At 64.0% G+C, this 20814-nt stretch overlaps 2 protein-coding genes across 8 annotated transcripts; one reads left to right on the forward strand and one right to left on the reverse strand.

Annotated features, from left to right (window-relative positions):
• Nucleotides 1-842: 842 nt before the first annotated feature.
• On the reverse strand, nucleotides 843-20392 carry LOC132352087 (sphingomyelin phosphodiesterase 5-like). The gene is given in 10 exon segments (XM_059902402.1): nucleotides 843-2657; nucleotides 3180-3386; nucleotides 17032-17115; nucleotides 17186-17428; nucleotides 17496-17558; nucleotides 17635-17775; nucleotides 18056-18122; nucleotides 18200-18264; nucleotides 18267-19262; nucleotides 20332-20392. Coding segments are annotated over 9 exon segments (1797 nt in total). The 3' UTR covers nucleotides 843-2657; nucleotides 3180-3309.
• Nucleotides 7037-16976, forward strand: OPLAH (5-oxoprolinase, ATP-hydrolysing). 7 transcript variants are annotated; one of them, XM_059902261.1, is made up of 27 exons: nucleotides 7189-7271; nucleotides 7761-7984; nucleotides 8060-8251; nucleotides 8755-8854; nucleotides 8935-9058; nucleotides 9144-9339; nucleotides 9421-9586; nucleotides 9694-9832; nucleotides 9913-9980; nucleotides 10109-10374; nucleotides 10471-10583; nucleotides 10675-10845; nucleotides 10994-11131; nucleotides 11223-11361; nucleotides 11483-11595; nucleotides 11787-11938; nucleotides 12468-12623; nucleotides 12875-13049; nucleotides 14013-14221; nucleotides 14702-14886; nucleotides 15010-15156; nucleotides 15241-15375; nucleotides 15563-15712; nucleotides 15840-15997; nucleotides 16095-16255; nucleotides 16420-16517; nucleotides 16765-16976. In XM_059902261.1, exons 2-27 carry the CDS (start codon nucleotides 7814-7816, stop codon nucleotides 16909-16911), a joined length of 3969 nt encoding a protein of 1322 aa, XP_059758244.1. In that variant the 5' UTR covers nucleotides 7189-7271; nucleotides 7761-7813; the 3' UTR covers nucleotides 16912-16976. The 7 variants fall into 7 exon arrangements, with proteins under 7 accessions (XP_059758246.1, XP_059758247.1, XP_059758244.1 ...); XM_059902260.1 differs by lacking the exons at nucleotides 7189-7271; nucleotides 14013-14221 and adding an exon at nucleotides 12702-12803 and having other exon boundaries at nucleotides 7423-7984; nucleotides 12463-12623; XM_059902259.1 differs by lacking the exon at nucleotides 7189-7271 and having other exon boundaries at nucleotides 7423-7984.
• Nucleotides 20393-20814: the final 422 nt, after the last annotated feature.

Raw genomic sequence — 20814 nt, forward strand, 5'->3', positions numbered from 1 at the left:
CATCAATTAACTTCCTGACGTATTTCCCTAACATGTTTCCCCTGTGCTTTTCAGACGCAAAATCTGTCACCTCTTAAGATGATGACACTTTCATGATGTCACCTTCTATATATAGAGGATAATTTAGTCTCCCCTCTAACAAACATGCTTAATCAAAGTTTACTTTATTTAATATATTTATTTTTATTTATTTATTTTGGCTGCGCCGGGTCTTCGTTGTGGCACATGGGATCTTTTCAGTTGCAGCATGCGGGCTTCTTAGTTGCAGCATGCTGACTTCTTAGTTGCAGCATGCATGCGGGATCTAGTTCCCCGACCAGGGATCGAACCTGGGCCCCCTGCACTGGGAGTGCAGAGTCTTACCCACTGGACCATCAAGGAAGTCCCATCAAAGTTTATTTTTATAACTTACAGCTTAGGAGAAAAGTTGTTTTCAGGTAACAGCACCTTTAGCTAATATTGTGTAAATAATTTTTAGAATTATTAAATTTGAGAAAACCTCTATCAAATTTCTTTTACATATGAGCCCTAAGATTTCAGGGCCTTTGGGGGCCCTTGTCTGTGACTAACTTAGATGGTTTTCGAACTGACGACACTCCTTAGCCAATTCCATTAGCTTGATGTGTAGTGACACAGAGCACAGAGGGCGGGTGTGTTCCTGGCAGCAGCCACTTCTACACCAGAATGAGAGCAATAACTGAACTACACCAGGAAGTGAATGTTCCCCCAGAACCACACTAAAGCTCTCCCGACTCAGCCTCCCTGAGTGGAGCCCGCGACGCCCCCCCACCCCGTTCCGTGCGGCAGGGGAGGAAATGAACCAAAGCGGGTTGCAGTGGGAAGAGACAGCATTAACCGACTGTGATTAAATTATGTACTTTTGCAAATTTTACAAAATGTGCGACCCTGTGAACACTTTGCTGGGGCCCTGGTCTGGAAGAGTCCCGAGCTGAGCCTCATGACTTCGCAGTGAATCTGTCCCCAGACCCCAGACCCCTTAGGCAGCACAGATGCATCTCAGCAGCAAGCATCCCATCCCAAGAGGGGTCAACAGCCAGTTGGAAGCATGGCAGGGCCTTCAACAGACTGTCTCCATTCTGTTAGGCCGATGGGGAACCTGGGAAGACCAGTGAGTCCCGGGGTCGTGAGCTCATTGCCATGGGCCGTTGGCTCTCAGATGGGTCCTTGGTGTGCAGCAGCATCCAGCGGGAGGTAAGGCGTTTGGCAAGCCTGGGAGGAAGGTGCTGGGAGAGGAGCTGTCAGGGAGGGCAAAGCCGTGTCCAGAATAGGGGCTGGTTTGGGGCAGAACAAATAACTGCCCCTCCAGGTGGAAGGGGTGCGAGTGAGGTTGTGGGTCTCTGCTGCTGCCGGCGGGGTATTTGCAGTGGCAGAGGGGCCTGCCACCACCTGCCACTGCAGCCACCCCTTTCATGGGCCTTTGTGTAAGCGAAGCTTTGATGTCTCTGTCTACGAATCCAAAACCTGGCCCTTCAAGGGCAGTGACTGCTGCGTCCCTCTCCTGTGCAACCATCACCCTGTCCTGTTTCTCTGCACGTCTCAGGGTGTTTTGCTGAAAACTGGACGTTTTAAATGATCTGTTGCAGTAACTCTGGGTTATGTTTAGCTGGCCCCTCCTTGGGCTTGTTGCTGTTGGCTGTTAATTAGTCCAGTGGCTTGTCTGCAGCAGTTCTGTGAAGTCTGTTCCTCCACAGTGTGCAGCTTATGATGTCACTACTCAGGCCCCCTCCCCCCTCCCTTCTTTTTTTTAAAAAATAAATTTATTTATTTATTTATTTTTGGCTGCGCTGGGTCTTCGTTGCCGCGCGCGGGCTTTCTCTAGTTGCGGCGAGCGGGGGCTACTCTTCGTTGCGCTGCGTGGGCTTCTCATTGCGGTGGCTTCTCTTGTTGCGGAGCACAGGCTCTAGGCACGTGGGCTTCAGTAGTTGTGGCGCACGGGCTCTAGAGCGCAGGCTCAGTAGCCGTGGCTCACAGGCTTAGTTGCTCCGCGGCATGTGGGATCTTCCCGGACCAGGGCTCGAACCCGTGTCCCCTGCATTGGCAGGCGGATTCTTAACCACTGCGCCACCAGGGAAGCCCCCTCCCCCTTCTTATACTTAAGCCTGGTTGCCCAGAAGTTGCACCCGAGTCCGCAGAGCTTAGGGTTCAGCCACCGGCTGGGCAAAGGCTGTGCTTCAGCTCCCAAGCCGGTGACGTGCTGCCCTTTGCTGATGAATCAGCGGCTGAGGAACACTTTCAAGTCTGCCCCACGTCCAGCCAGTGTAACAGGCTGAAGAATAGCCAGGTCCTAATTCCCAAAGGCTGTGAATGTCACCTTCTATGGCAAAAGGAACTTTGCAGGTATGATTAAGCTAAGGGTCTTGAGAAGGAGAGAGTGTCCTAGAGTATCCAGGTGGGCCCTACATGTAATCATGAGTATCCTTTTAAGGTAGAAGCAGAGGGGTATTCGGCTGCAGAAGCAGAGGAGGAGGAGAGGTGACCTTGGAGGCAGATTGGAGTGATGCAGCCACAAGCCACGGAGCGCTGACTGCTGGCTGCAGCAAGGAACGGGTTCCCCCCGGATCCTCCAGAAGGCACTGTCCTGGCTGACATCTTGATTTTAGCCCAAATGACTCAGTTTGGACTTCTGGCCCTTAGAACTGGAAGAGAATAAATGTCTGTTGTTTTAAGCCTTCGGGTTTGTGGTAACGTGTTTGAGCTTTTTTTTTTTTTTTTTTGGCTGCTCAGTGCAGCATGTGGGATCTTAGCTCCCTGACCAGGGATTGAACCCACGCCCTCTGCATTGGAAGCAGGGAGTCTTAACCACTGGACGGCCAGGGAAGTTCCGTTTGGGCTCCTTAGTAATTCCTCACCACTAGGGTCTCCGCCGTCCTCCCCAACCCCACACTCAGCGTCCGAGGAAGCTGCTCGGCCACGAGTCCTTCCGCCTCGCCTCCTCACCGCTGGGCGGGGCCCGGGGGAGCTGGGGCGGGTGGGAGCCTGCCCCTCCCAGAGATGCCCCGACCCGCGGGTGTTGCAGGGGAGGCCTCCTCTTTCCCAGCTTCCTCTGCCTTCGGCTGGAGCTGAGCACGGGGTGCCCCGTGCTCTTGGCCACAGCCTCTCGGAGACGAGCTGTCATGGTGCAGAGCAGGGCGGGGAGGGGCAGGTCCCGCTCTTCTTACCAAGAAGTAGTAGACCTCCACGAATAACTGCTGCAAGCCCAGAGTGACAATCTCCAGAGTGACAGGGTCACTCCCGGAACTCCTGCCCCTGACAGGCTTCTCAAGGTCACGGCTCCGCACAGGAACACTGTCACTTCCACCACGCTCTTCCGGTCAAAATAAGGCAGAAGGCCAGTTCAGAGTCCAAGGACTGAGAACTGGATGCACCTGTTGAGGGGAGACAGCACGTGCACTTGCAGTGGCAGCAGTGGTCGGCGGCCCCCTAGTGCCCAGGGGAGGCCACTCCCCGCTCCTCCAGAGAGGAAGGAGGGGCTGCTTCTGCCGGGAAGGGGCTCATGGGAGTTTGGCAGCCTAAGATTCAAGTGTATCCGCTCAAAGTTCCCATCCCAGGTCTCAAGGCTGATTCTGCCCCGGGACAGCGCACATGCCATTTCCTTTGCAACCCAGCTACTTGTATAATCGGCTCCTGTGTTTCCTTCAACACAGGAGGCTGTGTTAGTTTCCACTGCTATGTAATAGGTTGCTGCAAATGCAGTGGCTTAAAACTACATCCGCTTGTAAACTCACAGCTCTGTAGGTCACAAGTCTGGGTGCAGCATGGCTGCATTTGGGCAATTGGACTTGAATGACTATTTCATGTGACTTCCTTTCAGCTTGAAGAACTTTCTTTAGTATTTCTTGTAAGGTAGGTCTGCTAACAACAGATTCTCTCTTTGTTTATTTTGGACTGTCTTTATTTCACCTTAATTTACAAAAGATCATTTTCCAAAATATTGGATTCTTGCTTGAGTTTTTTAATGACTTGAGTTTGTCATCCCATTGTCTCCTGGCCTTCATTGTTTCTGATGAGAAGTTAGGTGTGAATTTTATGGTATTTATTTGTATGTGATGAGTTATTTTTATTTTGTGACTTTTGAAGTTTTCTTTTTGTCTTTCAATACTTTGGCTATGATATATCAGGTCCTAGGGGCTTCCCACATGTCCTGCCTCATGGCCCCCCAGCAGTGGAGAATCTCCCTTGCGTGAATCTCTCTGGAGCTTTGCATCCTTCCTCCAGGAAGAAAACTGTCCTTATATGGGATCTCCTGATTAAGCCAGGTTCGCCCAGGATAATATCCCTTTATACCTCAGCTGTGTCACGTGACACGACACGATCATGGGTGTAAAAGCCATTGCACTCACAGTCCTGGAAGTATGCAGGGCGTGTGCGCCAGGGCAGGAAAACCTGGGGGCCTTCTTAGAATGCTGCCTACCACGGTCCACCCTCTGGCCTCCAGAGAGTGTCTGAGTTGGAAGTTGACTGCCCTGAGCCTGTCGTTGTTTGGGGGTAAGATCTCTAGTTCTGTCGTAAACACTCTACTTCATAATCCTTAGAATGAGGATTATTTCCCACTTATGGAAACTATTACAATTGACATCACTTCCATCGAGATTAAGTGTGGCTGCTCCCCAGTCTCCCGGAACACCACTCTCAGGACTGTCCCCGGACGCTCAGCACCGGTGAGAACTTCCTGCCAGTGTGCCACCCTGGAGCAGTGGGGAAAGGACATGCAAATCCCAGGAAAACTACTGGTTAACAACTGGAAACAGCAGACCCGCAAAAAGGAAACGATGATGTGAAATAAACAATAATCATAATGGAAAAAATGACACAAAATAATGGCAACTGCACAGAGCCGTCCCATTAGAAGGCACATTGGGTGAAGGAAAGAAGTCCTTTATATGATCTTAAGTGTAAACCCAATTGTTGTCCTTGAGGTGGCTCCCCTGTCCCCAGGAACCTGCTGTCCTCAGTGTCTCCTGGGGCCTCCCTGCTCCCTGCCCTCCCCGCCACCATTCCCTGAGCTTGTGGCCCTGAATGTGGTGCCTCGTCCTCCATGTGACAATGACACTCCCTGCCACCTCAACAGCAGGACCACCTTTGCCTCCAGCCGTGCCCTAAGGTGCTCATTGGCTTACCCCACGCCCCCAAGCTCTGACCCACCTTAGTCTCTGCAGTCCAGCTCCCCCTTGCTGTTGGGCCAGACATGCCGCCTCCCTCAGGGCAGCTCAAACATCCACCCTCCTGACCCCTTCAGATGCTGTGCTGGCCACGACCGCCTCTGGGACTGTGCCCAGTCAGCCAGCCCCACAACCTGGCACGGGCAGCTGGTGGCCAGTGGGTGGCCAGATGGGTGGGGAAGGATGCCTGAATCTCGCACCCCGCTACCTGCAACACCGCCATCCTAGGCTGGGATGCAGAAGCTTCTGTCCTCCAGGAGGGGCTTCCTAGGGGGACTCCAGGCCTGGGGCAGGTCTGGGCTCCTCTAGTCATTCAACCCTCAGGGGGCCAGAGGTCAGAGGTCAAGTTCGCCCTGCTCCAGGTGCTGGGAACCGCTGGGCCCTGGCTCTGAAGCCCTGGAATGCGGCTGAGGCCTGGGGGGAGGGGCAGCGCTGACCTCACAATGGCAGGGTCCGCTGCCCCTCGCCAGCCCGCCGGCTGCCGGCAGCTGCCGCCCACCACTGCCGGGCATGTCCCTCCTCAGCAGCTACGAGGGCCTGCGGCAGGAGATCCAGCGGCTGGCACAGGAGAACCAAGAGCTGCGGCGGCTGGTGCAGCTCATCCAGGAGAACCAGGAGCTGAAGCTGGTGCTCAGGAACCGGGGCAGCAGCCTGAGCTTCTGCAGCTCCGGGCTCCTGGCCGAGGTGACCGCCAGCCCCCGCTTGCCCCGGCGCAGAACCATCAAGTTCAAGGATGCTGAAAGAGGTGCGTGGGCCAGGGCCGTGGGGGTCTCCTCAGGGACCCACAGGCTGCACTCACTGAGCCGTGCAGGACAGCGAAAAGTGGGAGAAACCCCTGCTCCCGTGGGGCCGTGTCCTGTCAGGTGCTGACAGGTGCTGTGGAGGAAGGGGCGAGGAATGGAGTCGGGGGGCTCTTTTAGGGGTGCAGCAGGGAGAAGGTGACATCTCTGAGAGAGTGACCTCAGAGCAGCGCTGGACTGAAGTGAGGGAGCCGTGAGGCTGCCCTTTAATCCCCCATCATACAGAGGATGTGAAGCGGCCAGAGGCCACCAGTCCGTGGGGAGCCCTGCTGCAGCCTGGGTTGCGGCCCAGACCCTGTGCTCTCACAGCAGCCCACCTCCCTCTCTCCTCCTGGGACCAAGCGGGCTTCAAGGGCCAGCAAGGCTCAAGGAAGCGGGAGAGCCTGGGGTGGGATGGGGCCAGGGCATGCACAGTGTCCCTGCCTGCCTGGCCATCCGTCTGCCTGGCCCGTGAGGTGAGGTGGCCCCTTCACCTGCTGTTCCTCTGCTCGGGAAGCCCCCTGTCCCCCACCGTTCCTCTGCGGGAGCCCCTCACAGCTCCAGCCCACCTGAGGCCTGGGCAGGCACCCGGGGAAGCTTTCAGCTGGCGGGGGAAACAGGCCGGGGAAGAGCAGCCACCCGCCCCGTGGTCCCGAGACTGACCACAGTGTCCGGCGATATCAGCCCGAGCGTCGCGCGGTCGGCCTGGGAGGGCGGTGTGGAGGGCCCCCAGCCCACAGCGCCTGGCGCGCCCACGGGGAGTGAGGGGTTTCTCCAGGGCTCCCCCTGCCCCCCGCCCCCGGCCGGGCCACTCAGTTCTGCCCTCCCGCGTCACCCACCCCCCACCCCGGGCCGTCACAACCGCCGCACGCTGGCGGGCGCGGTCCGAGGTCGTCTGGGCAGCCGGCTCCGCCTGCCCCGGGGCACCTGGAGGAGGGTACCCGGGGCGCCCGCGCTCAGCGAGCTCCGGACCGGCGCAGGGCCGGGCGGCCGCAGACCCCAGGTGCCCGGGGGCCGGGCCGCGGGGTGGGGCTGCGCCGGCACAGCGCCGCCCCGCCGGGGATCAGGATGGAGACGCCTGCCGCCCGCGGCCCAGCTCCGGCCCCGCCCCGCAGTCCTCCGGGCAGCTCGCGGCCGAGGGAGGGGGCGGCTCCGGGCCACCCGAGCCTGACGCAACCGGAGAGCCCGGCGCGCCGGGACCGGTCGCACTAGCTCCGGGGCGGGCGCCGCTTCCGGGCTGGGGGCGGGCGCGGGCAGGGCCCGGAGCTAGTGCGGCCGAACGGACGGCGAGCGACCGGAGCCGACAGGCCAGGTGGGTCCCGCGCCAGGATCCTCCCCGCTCCCCTGTCCGCACCCACGGCCCCCACTCGCCCCCACCGCCCGCTCCCCTTCGCCTCCCGGCCCCGGCCCCGCCCCGTCGTCTGCACAGGCTCCGCCCCGTCCCCGTGTCCCTCTCGGCCTCTGCTCCAAGGTCGAGCCGTTGGGAAGTGGGCCTTTCCTCACCTGCCCCCAACCCACGTGCCTCTTCGTGCTGAAGGGCCCAGAAACCCCAGCCCGAGGGCTCCCACCACGCCTCCTCCTTTGAAAGGCCTGCTCCAGGCCCTGGGGTCCCTTGCAAGCCTGCGCACTGGAACGGGGGAGTGGGGGTCATTAGGCCCTGCCGGACTTGCCCAGCTCTGGCTCCACCCAGGGCCCCTCATGGGCATGGAATCCCTGTCTTCTCCCCATCCCAGCTCTGCCCAGGGCTGCCCGCCTGTGGATGACCCCCAGGCCTCCCTGCTGACCCACTGCCTCTGTCCAGTGCTCCCAGGACTGCCGGCTGAAGAGTCGCTGCTGGACTCCAGCCCCATCACCATGGGCAGCCCGGAGGGGCGCTTCCATTTTGCCATTGACCGTGGAGGCACCTTCACAGATGTCTTTGCCCAGTGCCCAGGGGGGCACGTGAGGGTCTTAAAGCTGCTCTCAGAAGACCCCGCCAACTATGTGGACGCACCCACCGAGGGCATCCGCCGCATCCTGGAGCAGGTGGCCAGGGCAGAGTGGTGGGGTGGGGAGGAAACTTGGGGCCAGAGGCCTGATGGCTGACCACGTGGTTCCCAGGAGGGGGGCATGCTGTTGCCGCGGGACCGGCCGCTGGACACCAGTCGCATCGCCAGCATCCGCATGGGCACCACGGTAGCTACCAATGCACTGCTGGAACGGCGCGGGGAGCGGGTGGCACTGCTGGTGACTCGCGGCTTCCGAGACCTGCTGCATGTGGGCACCCAGGCCCGTGAAGACCTCTTTGACCTGGTGAGTTCATCCACGCCAGCAGGCGGCCAGCTCTGCAGCGCACGTTTTCCCTGGAGTGCTGTGGCCCCTCAGGGAGAGCGGTCCTTGGAAGGGTCAGTGCCAGCCCAAGGCCACCAGCTGATAGAGAGGAGGCTCCGGGCACTCGTAGTGGGACGCTGCGTCCCCCTAGCCCTGACTGGTCACGTGCTGTCCTGTGCCTGTCTGCCGCTCCGCCCTGTCTTGGACCCTGACCCTCACCCCCACTGCTGGGTTCTGGGAAGGAGCGGCTTTTGTGGGGGTGGGGCAGTTGGCTGCACTCAGAGGCCTGGGGGCAGAGAGCCACCCCCTGGGTGGGCCTTCCTGGGGCCACCCGCTCTGACTGTGTCACCCTGTCTCACTGTGTCTCCTGGGCCTGTGGACTGGCCTGTTGGGACATATCCCCTCACTTGCATTGCCCCACCCATGCAGGGCCCCAGCAGGGACCCTCAGGCCTGGGCCTCCTCTGAGCCTCTGCCTGCCCTCAGGCCGTGCCCATGCCCGAGATGCTGTATGAGGAGGTGCTGGAAGTGGACGAGCGTGTGGTGCTGTATCGAGGGGAGCCGGGTGCTGGGACGCCCGTGAAAGGTACGGATGCCCGAGTGTTGGGGCGCAGGGCAGCAGGCCCAGATGGGCCTTTGACGGGGCAGCGGCGGGCTTCCCTGCAGGCCGCACAGGGGACCTGCTGGAGGTGCAGCAGCCTGTGGACCTGGGGGGCCTGCGAGGGAAGCTGGAGGGGCTCCTGTCCCGAGGCATCCGCAGCCTGGCCGTGGTGCTCATGCACTCATACACGTGAGTGTGGGCTGGCTGGGGGCACGGGCGGCGGGTGGGCCAGCGGGTGGGCGGGTAGCTCAGCAGCACTCGGACGTCATCGTAGGTGGGCCCAGCACGAGCAGCAGGTGGGCGCCCTGGCCCGGGAGCTGGGCTTCACACACGTGTCGCTGTCCTCGGAGGCCATGCCCATGGTGCGCATCGTGCCTCGGGGGCACACTGCCTGCGCTGACGCCTACCTCACACCCACCATCCAGCGCTACGTGCAGGGCTTCCGCCGTGGCTTCCAGGGTCAGCTCAAGGTGAGGCCCCCCGCCTGCCCGCCCCTGGCCATCCCCGCCCTGCGCCGCCCCGCCCCTCACTGCCCCCCTGCCCGCCCACAGGACGTGCAGGTGCTGTTCATGCGCTCCGATGGTGGCCTGGCGCCCGTGGACTCCTTCAGTGGCTCCCGCGCTGTGCTCTCGGGCCCTGCTGGCGGCGTGGTTGGTTACTCAGCCACCACCTACCGGGTGGAGGGTGGCCATCCTGTCATCGGCTTTGACATGGGAGGTATGAGGGCCCGAGGGTGGGGTCCGGGGGAGCCTCAGATGCCAGGCTGGGCAACGTCAGGCATCCAGGTCTGTGGGATGACTCCTTACCACCCCGTCTCCCACCAGGCACGTCTACCGACGTGAGCCGCTATGCTGGCGAATTTGAGCACGTCTTCGAGGCCAGCACAGCTGGTGTCACCCTCCAGGCCCCCCAGCTGGACATCAACACCGTGGCAGCTGGTGGGGGCTCCCGCCTCTTCTTCAGGTCAGCCCCATCCCGCACCTGGGCGGGACCCCCAGCCCTGCCTCCCAACCCACCTCCACCTCCAGTTCCTCTCTCCAAAGGTCAGGCCTCTTCGTGGTGGGGCCAGAGTCTGCAGGAGCCCACCCTGGCCCCGCCTGCTACCGCAAAGGTAAGAGCTGGCACGTGCTCTGCCAATCCCCTTCCCACACGGCCCAGGCCCAGCCGACCCCTCCAGCCCCACCCCCACTGCCCGCTCCCGGCGCTCACCTCCAGCCCCACACCGTGCACACCTCCCAGGAGGCCCTGTGACCGTGACGGATGCTAATCTGGTCCTGGGTCGCCTGCTGCCTGCCTCCTTCCCCTGCATTTTTGGGCCGGGAGAGGACCAGCCACTGTCCCTGGAGGCGTCCCGAAAGGCCCTGGAGACTGTGGCCACTGAGGTCAACAGCTTCCTGACCAACGGGCCTTGTCCGGCCTCCCCACTGAGCCTGGAGGAGGTGGCCATGGGGTTTGTGCGTGTGGCCAACGAGGCCATGTGCCGGCCCATCCGTGCGCTCACGCAGGTACAGCCGCCTTCGCCCTCGCCCGGGGGTGGGGGGCAGGATGGGGGAGGGCCAGGCGGGGCAGGGTAGGCCACTGATCCCCCTCTGGCTCTCCAGGCACGAGGCCACGACCCCTCGGCCCACGTGCTGGCTTGCTTTGGGGGAGCTGGTGGGCAGCACGCTTGCGCCATTGCCCGGGCCCTGGGCATGGACACCGTGCACATTCATAGGTGTGTCTGGGTGTGGTGCGTGTGTCCTGGGGCTGGGGGGCCACTTTGGGAGGCACCCCACCCTTTCGCTGTGCGGTCCCTGTCCCCCTAGGCATAGTGGGCTGCTGTCAGCACTGGGGCTGGCCCTGGCAGACGTGGTACACGAGGCGCAGGAGCCCTGCTCCCTGCCCTATGCTCCCGAGACCTTTGTGCAGCTGGACCAGAGGCTGAGCCGCCTGGAGGAGCAGTGTGTGGATGCTCTGCGGGCCCAGGGCTTCCCCAGGTGGGGCTCCGGGGGCTGCCGGGCCAGGCGGAGGGCCTGCCGCCTCCTAGCCGCTTCACTTGGGGCCTCTTCGGCGGCAGTCAGGGAGGGCTGGACTAGGTGTCCTCAAGGGTACCCTGTGCGAGTGCCCTGCCTGTCACCGTTGCAGGGCCCAGATCAGCACCGAGAGCTTCCTGCACCTGCGCTACCAGGGCACGGACTGCGCCCTGATGGTGTCCGCCCACCAGCACCCAGCCACTGCCTGCTCACCCAGAGCGGGCGACTTTGGGGCAGGCTTCGTCGAGAGGTATGTGAGCTCCGCGTCTTGGGCGCCCTGGCCGGGGTCCGCCGGCCTGGCTGCCCGCCCTGACGGCTCTCCGGGACCTCCGGGTGCGCAGGTACATGAGGGAGTTTGGCTTCACCATCCCTGAGCGGCCAGTGGTGGTGGACGACGTGCGGGTGAGGGGCACTGGCCACAGTGGCCTTCGCCTCGAGTTCGTCCCGAAAGCCCAGAGTGGGCCTCCCCGGGTAGACAAGGTTGGTGGCCCTGCCTGTGCCCGTCCGCCCACACCCACTGGGACACGGGGACAGGTGTGGAGGGGGAGACGCAGGGAGGGCCCCGGCCCTAGGAACTTCGCTCACCTGACACCCTCCTCAGATGACCCGTTGCTACTTCGAGGGGGGCTACCAGGAGACCCCCGTGTACCTGTTGGGCGAGCTGGGCGATGGGCACAAGCTGCAGGGGCCCTGCCTCATCATTGACAGCAACAGGTGGGGTGAGGGCCGGGGCTGGGGTGACCTGTGGGGCCCTGGCGGGGGGTTCTCTGGCCCAGGCGGCAGGAGTCTGAAGGACTCTGGGGTCCCTTCATGGTTGGGCTGTTTCTGCGCCTGGGCACAGGGGGTCCCTGGTTGGGAGGGGTGTGTGGCCGGGCTCCCGCAGCCCCTCTGCTCCCTGCCCCCAGTACCATCCTGGTGGAGCCAGGCTGCCAGGCAGAGGTGACTGAGACTGGGGACATCCGCATCTCCGTGGGGGCTGAGGTCGCCAGCACGGTGGGTGCCCAGCTCGACCCCATCCACCTGTCCATCTTCTCCCACCGCTTCATGAGCATCGCTGGTGAGTGGCTTCCACCATCCTGCTCCCCCGCCCTGCTCCCTGCGGCGTGCCCGGCAGGGGTGTGCAGAGAGAAAGCGTGACCCGGGGGAAGGGGCAGAAGCGGAAGCCCTCCTGCGGTGGTGCAGGCAGTGTGGCCCTGGCCCTGGGATGGCACAGCCCCGCTGCACTGCAGGCCTTGGGCAGGGTGGGCGCTTTTCTCCTCCCAGCACCGTGTGATCTGGGCTCTGCACAGTGAACCCAGGCTCCGAAGCCTGTGCCTCGCGCATCAGTTTCTTAACGTACGAAGCAGGGCGTAGGGTTGATGGGGGCGCCGGGCAGGGCTGGGGAGGAAGGGGGTGTCCTTCACATGAGCAAGATGTGGCTTGGCCATGGCCTCACTGTGTCTAGGTGGACCATCACCCGCTTCGGGTCCTGGGTCCGGGACTCGGAGGCCTTGAAGGCGGTGGACCCTGCCTCTCCGTACCCCGGGAATGCTCTGTGGATGGGGTGGGGCCAGCGGGCATCTGGTCACTCTGTGTCCCCAGAGCAGATGGGCCGCATCCTGCAGCGCACGGCCATCTCCACCAACATCAAGGAGCGCCTGGACTTCTCCTGTGCCCTCTTTGGGCCCGACGGAGGGCTGGTCTCCAACGCCCCTCACATCCCCGTGCACCTGGGTGCCATGCAGGAGACGGTGCAGTTCCAGGTTCGGCGGGCCCCTCTCCCTGCCCCCCACCCCTCGCGCCGGCCCTCTCCCGACTCTGCACCCGTCTCCTGGCTTCAGATCCAGCACTTGGGGGCTGACCTCCATCCCGGCGACGTGCTGCTGAGCAATCACCCCAGCGCGGGGGGCAGCCACCTGCCAGACCTGACCGTCATCACACCGGTGAGGGTCGCTGCCCAGGTACCTTTGGTTGTAGGGCTGCCGGCGCCCCTGACCGTTGCCCTCACCCCTAGGTGTTTTGGCCGGGTCAGACGCGGCCTGTGTTCTACGTGGCCAGCCGCGGGCACCACGCGGACATTGGGGGCACCACACCGGGCTCCATGCCCCCCCACTCCACCACCCTGCAGCAGGAGGGCGCCGTCTTTCTGTCCTTCAGACTTGTCCAGGCGGGTGTCTTCCAGGAGGAGGGTGAGTGGGAACGGGTCTGGGGTGGGGCTGAAACACCTGGCCGCTTCCTGCAGCCAGGCTGGGCCGGACACGGGGATGCAGCCCCCACTGACCCCCTCCCCCCTGGCCTAGGCCGGCCTCCAGGCTGAGGGAGCCGGGCGGTGACCCCCCAGGGTGGTTGCAGATCGCCTCTCAGAGGTGATCAGACCAGCTGAGCTGAGCTCTGCCTGGGCCCAAGAAGGCCTGGAAGGTTTGGGGGTGGGGAGCTGGCCAGGATACCCAAGGGATTGGGTGCAGGAGGGGGAGGAGCCTATTTTAAGGTGGGCGGCTGCTCATGGCGTTTATGATTTGCACTGGGTTTGCGCTGGGTCTGGGGGCTGCAGAGACACGGCAGCACTAGCGGCCAGGGGCTGCAGGCTCTCGGAGAGCTTTCCTGGGCCTGGGTCAGTCACTGGGCAGTGGGGCGGCCGGGCAGCTGTGAAGGGCTTCAGCTGGGCCTGAGCTGCCTGTGCACCAGGCAAGTCCCCTGCCTACGTGCAGGGCACATGGAGGGTCCCGGGCATGGAGGGTCCTGCAGGCCAGGCAGGGGGAGTGGGGTGGGGGCAGCTACACTCGCCCCGGATGATGCTGAGCCTCATACCGGGAAGCAACGGCGAGGGTGTTTTGGAGGTGAGGTTGGTAACTGGTGGGAGTTGGGCAGCTGTAGGATGAAGGATCTGGCACTGCAGTTGCCAGGAAGGTGGGGCAGAAGCTGCAGTGGGACCTGGGGGTCAGGGTCAGCTGGTGTGAGGCTGCAGGGGTCTGAGAGCCTTGGGGGCATCCCAGAGTGAGAATAGGTGATGTGGGTGGGGTGGAAGGTGGGGGAGCAGAGCCATGGGCTGCTGTGGGTGCTGAGAACACGAAGAGAGTGACTGAGGCCTGGCTGCTCCCTTGGTCAGTATGGGGTGGGGGCAGAGGGCAGGGATCACTGAGGGACCTGTGCAGGCATGTGGCAGAGGACCCAGTGGCCAGGGAGCCTGAGAGGACCCTGATCCAGACTCAGGAGGGGAGCTTTCCCGAAGCAGGGAGTGGTCCATGGGTCCAGAACCTGCACTGCTTGCCCGAGGTGGAGGCCTTGTCCAGATCTTTTGGGGGCGGTGGCGGGGCGCACAGGCAGCCATGCTGGCGCTCTTTCAAAACGACTGGCTGTGGCGGTGAGTTCGGGGCCCCAGGGCTGAGGGCAGTGTGAGTGTGGGAGGGTTAAGGGAAGTGGTTTTTCCTGCTGGGAGAGGGGAGGGGGGCCCAGAAAAGGCTGGAGAGTGTGGGCCAGGTGGTGGGGAGGTAGGGCAGGAGGAATGAAGGAGGGAGGAGAGTTTGCTGAGGGAACCTGCCCCCTGCCCTGCCCCCTGCCCCAGGTACCTCCAGCCCACATGAGATCATGGTCATGGTCAAAGCTGCTTGTCCCGTCCTAGGGTGCCCTGGGGGATTGGGGTGTGGGAAGAAGGTTCAGTAGCTGATGGGGGGAAGCTGGGGGTTTTCAGGGACCTGGGAGAGCCAGCAGGGTAGTGGGGAGCCAGTGATGGGCCAACATGTGGTCCCTGCAGTGCCCCAGCAGAAGTACAGCAGGTGTGGAGCAGGGCACCAGGTGGCCCTGGGACTTTGAGAGTGGCTCAGTGGCGATCCCATTCATTCAGCGGTAACTGAAGCCCTGCGGGCACCAGGCAAGATTCCAGGCTGCAGCGGAACACGGAACCTGCATGACAACCTGTCAGATCTGCGTGCCCAGGTGGCAGCCAACCAGAAGGGCATCCAGCTGGTGGGCGAGCTCATTGGGCAGTATGGTCTGGATGTGGTGCAGGCCTACATGGGCCATATTCAGGTGGGCCTGGGGGAAGGAGCAAGCGGGCAGCTCTGCGCCTGCCCCAGGCAGGTGGACGGAGGTGGGGGGCACCTGGCCCACCTGGAAGGTGGCGTGGCCGTTACTGAACGTACTTCCCACCAGGCAAACGCTGAGCTAGCTGTGCGAGACATGCTTCGGGCCTTTGGAACCTCCCGGCAGGCCCGAGGCCTGCCCCTGGAGGTGTCTGCAGAGGACCACATGGACGACGGTTCTCCCATCCGACTCCGAGTGCAGATCAACCTGAGTCAGGTCAGTCTTGGGAGGAAGGATCTCCCCAGGCATCAGGGCCGTGGTCACCTGGCTGCTGATTCTCCCCTCCTCTCTGGCGGGCAGGGTAGCGCGGTGTTTGATTTCAGCGGCACGGGGCCCGAGGTGTTCGGCAACCTCAACGCGCCTCGGGCCATCACACTGTCTGCGCTCATCTACTGCCTTCGCTGTCTGGTCGGCTGCGACATCCCACTCAACCAGGTGCGCGAGGGTGTGCTGTGCACACGGACAGCAGGTCAACCCCAAGCCCCATGTCACCCTGAGGGAGCCTGGGGCTAGGTCAGCCCAAGGTCGGACTGATCCTAGGGACTGATCCCCCAGGTGGGCCTGGGGGAAGCGGGTGGTGTACCTCCCAACTGTTCTTGAGCGCTGGCCCCTCTCCCCACAGGGCTGCCTGGCACCGGTGCGTGTTGTGATCCCTAAGGGCTCCATCCTGGACCCGTCCCCAGAGGCGGCGGTGGTGGGCGGCAACGTGCTTACGTCGCAGCGGGTGGTGGACGTCATCCTGGGGGCCTTCGGGGCCTGCGCAGCTTCCCAGGTGTGGTGGGCCGGTGGGCACAGCTCTGGGGCTGCTGGGGGCGGGGGGCGGGGGGAGGGCTGCGGGCTGCGACCGGCAGAGAGGGGACGCACCCCCAGCCAGCGCAGCAGCCACTTGCCCCTGCCAGGGCTGCATGAACAACGTGACCTTGGGCAACGCCCACATGGGCTACTACGAGACGGTGGCGGGCGGCGCGGGCGCGGGCCCCGGCTGGCATGGGCGCAGCGGCGTGCACAGCCACATGACCAACACGCGCATCACCGACCCCGAGATCCTGGAGAGCAGGTGAGCGGTGCAGGAAGGGGTGGGGCTGAGGAGCGGGGCCTGGGGTGGAGCCGGGGCGGGGCGGGGCGGGCTGGGCTGAGCCCCTGGCCCCGCGCAGGTACCCAGTTATCCTGCGCCGCTTCGAGCTGAGACTGGGGTCTGGGGGGCGCGGCCGCTTCCGGGGCGGCGATGGTGTTATCCGCGAGCTGCTTTTTCGTGAGGAGGCGCTACTGTCGGTGCTGACCGAGCGCCGCGCCTTCCAGCCTTACGGCCTTATGGGTAAGCGGCTCCCTTCCCCTCTCCCCCCAGCCCAGTCTCCCCCATCACGGCCATCAGTTCCCCACCCACCTCCCGTCCCAGCTACCCCCCTGTTCCCCCACCAACCCCCCATGTCTCTCACTTCCTTGCCTCCTGGGCCACCCCCACCTTGCCTCTCCTTGCAGGGGGTGAGCCCGGAACCCGTGGCCTAAACCTACTGATCCGGAAGGACGGCCGGACAGTGAATCTGGGTGGGAAGACCTCGGTGCCCGTGTGCCCCGGGGTAAGGATTGCGGCCTGGCCTGTCCCATCCCCGCCCCCACCCCCAGCCGCCCTCATCCCACAGGGTGAATGGAGTGCAGAAGTAACTAGAGACGGAGTTTAACCCGGCTCCTGAAGGATGGGGGCCGCAGGCCGGCTCTCTGGGGTCCCAGCGGGCTGCTGTGGGTACACTGCCCCACCGGGGCTGGGGCTGCGGCAGCGGACAGGCAGAGCCCACTCCCAGGCTGAACCTCCCTTCTGCCCCACAGGATGTGTTCTGTCTCCGCACACCAGGCGGCGGGGGCTATGGGGACCCAGAGGACCCCGCCCCACTGCCGGCGTCGCTGCTGCAGCCCAAAGCCTTCCCTGAGCGGGGCAGCGTCTATGAGTACCGCAGGGCCCAGGAGACTGTGTGAGGGAGGGCCCCGTACAATAAAGATCCCTGAAGACGTCCTGTTCCAGTGGCGGCTGGCCAGGCTCACGTTCTGCGTCCCTGTCTGTCTTTCCACCCGTGCTGGCACCTGTCTCCTCCGTACCTGCCTTAGGAGGGCTTGGAAGTCGCACAGCCAGGTGGTCCGTAAGCCCCGCCAGGGCGGTGCTGAAAGTCACCTGTTCCACCTCTTGGGGGCAGGAGTCAGGCTGAGGAGTCGCCCCCAGCGCCAGCAGGCCCAGCACCCTGAGCTCTGGCACTTCCTGGGCTCAGAATGCCCCCGGGCCCTCCCCGGTAGGTGACGTAGTCCAGGCGCCGGCGGCGCCCTTCCCCCTGCTCCAAGGCCCTGAGGAGGGTGGCGGCGTCGGCAAGGTCAGGGCAGCCCTCCTTCCGGGCGTGGCCTGGCCCCCAGGTGGCCACTCCCCTCAGCATCTCCGCGGAGCAGGCCACGGAGTGGCGGGGATTGGAGGTGCTCAGCCGCGTTCCTGGGGAGGGCGGGCAAGGGCGGTATCAGTGGGAGCCTCGGCCCGCGAGCCCGCCCTAGGTCCGCCCGCCCCCAGCCCCGGCGCGTCCCCAGCCGGCAGGGGTCCCGGAAGCGGCTGAACTGCTGGTGCGCCGGCTCCTGCGCGTGGTCTGCGGAGAGGCCGGCGCTCGGTGGGCGGGGCCGCCCGCCCCCCCCCCGCTCCCCCCGCTGCAGCCTCCTCTCAGCTAAGCGAGCAGGTGTCGAAGTTTAGGTCACCCAGGCGCACACTGAAGGCCACGGCCTCGTCACTTTGGCGGCTCTCAACCTAGGACCGCTCGGCCCAGTCCAGCAACAGCGTCAGCTGTTTGCGGCGCAGGAGCCCGTCCTCTGCGGGGCGGGGTGGGTTGGAGGGGAGGGACGGGGAGGGAAGGAAGGCTCAGTCCGAGGTGCCATTCTGCCTCCTGGATACCCAGCTGCGCCCGCACCTTCCCCCGCCCCGCCCGGTCCCGATCTGTGAGCCCACCGGCACTCGAAGGGACTGGCGGCGCCTGGGGCAGTGAATAAACGGTGGGGGGAGGGGAGGCGCAGACAAGGGTTGGGACTCTGCGCAGAGAGAGTGAGAGGGGGCGGCCCGCCCACGAGCCTACGAGCAGCCAGTCGGGCTCACTGCTCGGCGCATGCAAATGTATGGAGTGCAGGAAGCCCACGATGCGGCGCCCGTCCGGGATGCCCAGCTGCGCTTGGGGATCTTCGCGCGTTCGACCCCATGCCCCGCCCCCTCCCGGGAGCCGGAGCGCCGCGGCCGGTGGGCGGGCACCTGTGCAGAAAGTAGTCCCTTGGAGGCCAGCGCATCCTCGCGACGTGCGTGAGGAAGGACTGCAAGGCCGCGCGTAGCAGCGGGTAGCGCGAGGCCAGCAGCAGCCCGCTGCCCAGCAGCTTCAGGTGTAGCCCGGGCTGCAGGCCGAATGTGCCCACGTCGTACGACACCGGGCCCAGATTGGGTGCCAGGCGGCTCACCAGGCGTCGCTCTGCGCGAAGATCGAACAGCTCCTGCAGGCACGTGAAGCCCAGACTCGCTGGCATGGCGCCTATCAGCACCCCGCACGGCATCCCCTGCACTGGCGAACTGCAGCCGGTAGCCCCATAGGGCGAATGCCGCAGGCCGGCGAGCAGCACGGCGCCCAAGGTCTCGGCCCGCCGCTGGCTGTGCGGCAAGTTGCTGAAGCGCGCCAGCCCGTCGGGGAGCAGGCACAGGTTGGCGCTGAAGAAGCTGAAGCTGCGCGCGGGCTCAGCTGGGGGGCGCCAGGGCGTGGGGGGCGCCCCGCACTGCGGAGAGGGCTGGTAGTAGAAGGGACGGCGCCAGGCTTGCAGCAGCAGCCAGAGCAGCAGGTCCGGCAGCGCCAGAGGCGGGCCGACAAGAAGCAGCAGCAGCAGCAGAGCCGCTCCGGCGCCCGCTGCGGCGCTCAGCCAGATCTGGTCGCTTGGGCGTGCGGCCGGCGCCCAGCAGCCCAGCAGCTGGTCCAGGGCCCAGTAGGCCGGGAAAAGTAGCGCGCGGGCCAGGCCGGGGAGAGCGTGCAGCACAGGGTGCGGGAAGGGCGAGGGCCGTAGGGCGCAGGGCGTCGGGGGCCAGTCGGGCGGGGATGGCGTGGCGCGCGGGGCTCTTGGTAGCAAGTCTCTCCGACGACTCACTGGCTTCCAGCGTGCGAGTCGACTCGTTCGTGCGTGCCCGGGAGCTGCAGGGGAGTCACAGGGGTCAGGGCCACGTGGCACAACTTGTGCGCGGAGCCGGCAAGGCGCTGAGCCCCCGCGAGCGTGGGGGTATGGGCACAGGCGGAGCCACCCGGGAAACCGCCCTCTCCTCACCCGCGCGGAATCTCGGCGGCGGTTGGAGAACAAAAGGGAAAGCGAAAGAGACCCTGGTCCCGCCCCAGATCCTTCTCGCCCCGCCCTCCTCTGAGAGCCGCTGGGAGAACCCCCAGACCCACCCGATGGGAGCAACTTCTGGGTGCAGCCCACACCAAGTGGAGGGCGACACTTTTTATTGCGGGCCGGCGCAACGACAGGGAGTGGAGCGCGCTGCGCGCTGCACCCGCCTCTCCCTCCTCCCGCAGGTCAGAGTGAAACGGCCCCGGCGCTCCCGCTGCCCAGACTGCGGGATCTACCCAACCCCGACCTGCTTCCCCCAGTCCGAGGAAGGGGCGGACTCGGAGAGGCCTAACCAGCCACCGGCTCAGCGCCCGGCAGAGCCCACAGTGGAGGCGGCTCTGTGACCCTTCCCCAAGAAGCTTCCAAGCTGGGGGAAGGGCCGTTGGTTCGGCTCTGCGCAGCAGGCCGGGCCACCGGGGCACGCGAGCCAGGTGGAAGCCAGCTCCCCACCGGCGGATCCCTCTTGCACCCGCTCTGTTGCATCCCAGGACCGAGCTGCCTCACGCTTGCTCAGGCGCTGCCCTGCCCTCCACCTTCCTAATTCGAGCTGTGAACCAGTTCCTAGAGCTCTTAAGGTTGTCTCTTAAATTGCCCTGAAGTTTGGGCCAGGGCTGCCCTTCACACCTACAGACATGGAGGAGAAGGGGCTTCTGCTCTCCCCCGCCAGCCCCCAGTTTTCCAGAAATCCCTGATCCCCTTTACAAATCAAGATCTGGTGCTGGGTGTGCTCGTTGCTACGGGTTTGTCATATTGCTAAGCCTTCTCAGCAGACAGAGCTAGAAGGTCTGTATGTATAGCTCTCTAACATATCTGTGCGCAGAGGCCTTCCCTGCCTTTCCCAGGGGTCTGGCTTCATCTCCTGAAGTAGCAGGCCTGGGAGTGAGGGGAGCAAGAAGGCGGGGAGCTCTGGGGCCAGAGCACCCCAGCACGCCCTACACCCCCTCTCCTCTGCACCCCTTGCTGGTTGCTGACATGATTCCCCTGTTTGAACCCAGACCCAGGGGCTCCTCTGTTCACTTGCGGTCCTCAGGCTGGCAGGCAGCGGTGCTTCCAGAGCCTCCTTGGCTGGGGTCCGCATCCCCACCACCTCCTCCCCTTCTTCAGGCAGGCCCTCTGCTCTGCCCCACACTGCTCTCCTCTCCTCATGCACGTCCTGAAGGGACAAGCATCCTGGCCTACACCCCTCTGCACCCCGCACTCTCCACGAGCGCTTCCCCCTCCGAGTCTACAGGTCACCTCCAGGTATCCCATCCCACCCCACCCCACCCCCACTCCAGCTCTCCCCTGCTCTGTTCGGTTTTCCATCCGGCCTGTGCTCCTCGGCTCTGCCCCTGCAGTAGGTGGGATCTGCCCTCGCCAGCTCTGGCTCTCCCAGTCCGGTCCCTTCCTGCGGGTGCCTTTGGCAGGGACCCCGTCTCCCTGGGCTGCCCGGTGCCCAGGTTCCTCCTGGCTCCCCTCCCTTTAATGTCCTCCTGCCCTCAGTGAGGTTCCAGAAACACT

Source organism: Balaenoptera ricei, chromosome 17 (assembly GCF_028023285.1).
Source record: "Balaenoptera ricei isolate mBalRic1 chromosome 17, mBalRic1.hap2, whole genome shotgun sequence".
Taxonomy (NCBI): Eukaryota; Metazoa; Chordata; class Mammalia; order Artiodactyla; family Balaenopteridae; genus Balaenoptera; species Balaenoptera ricei.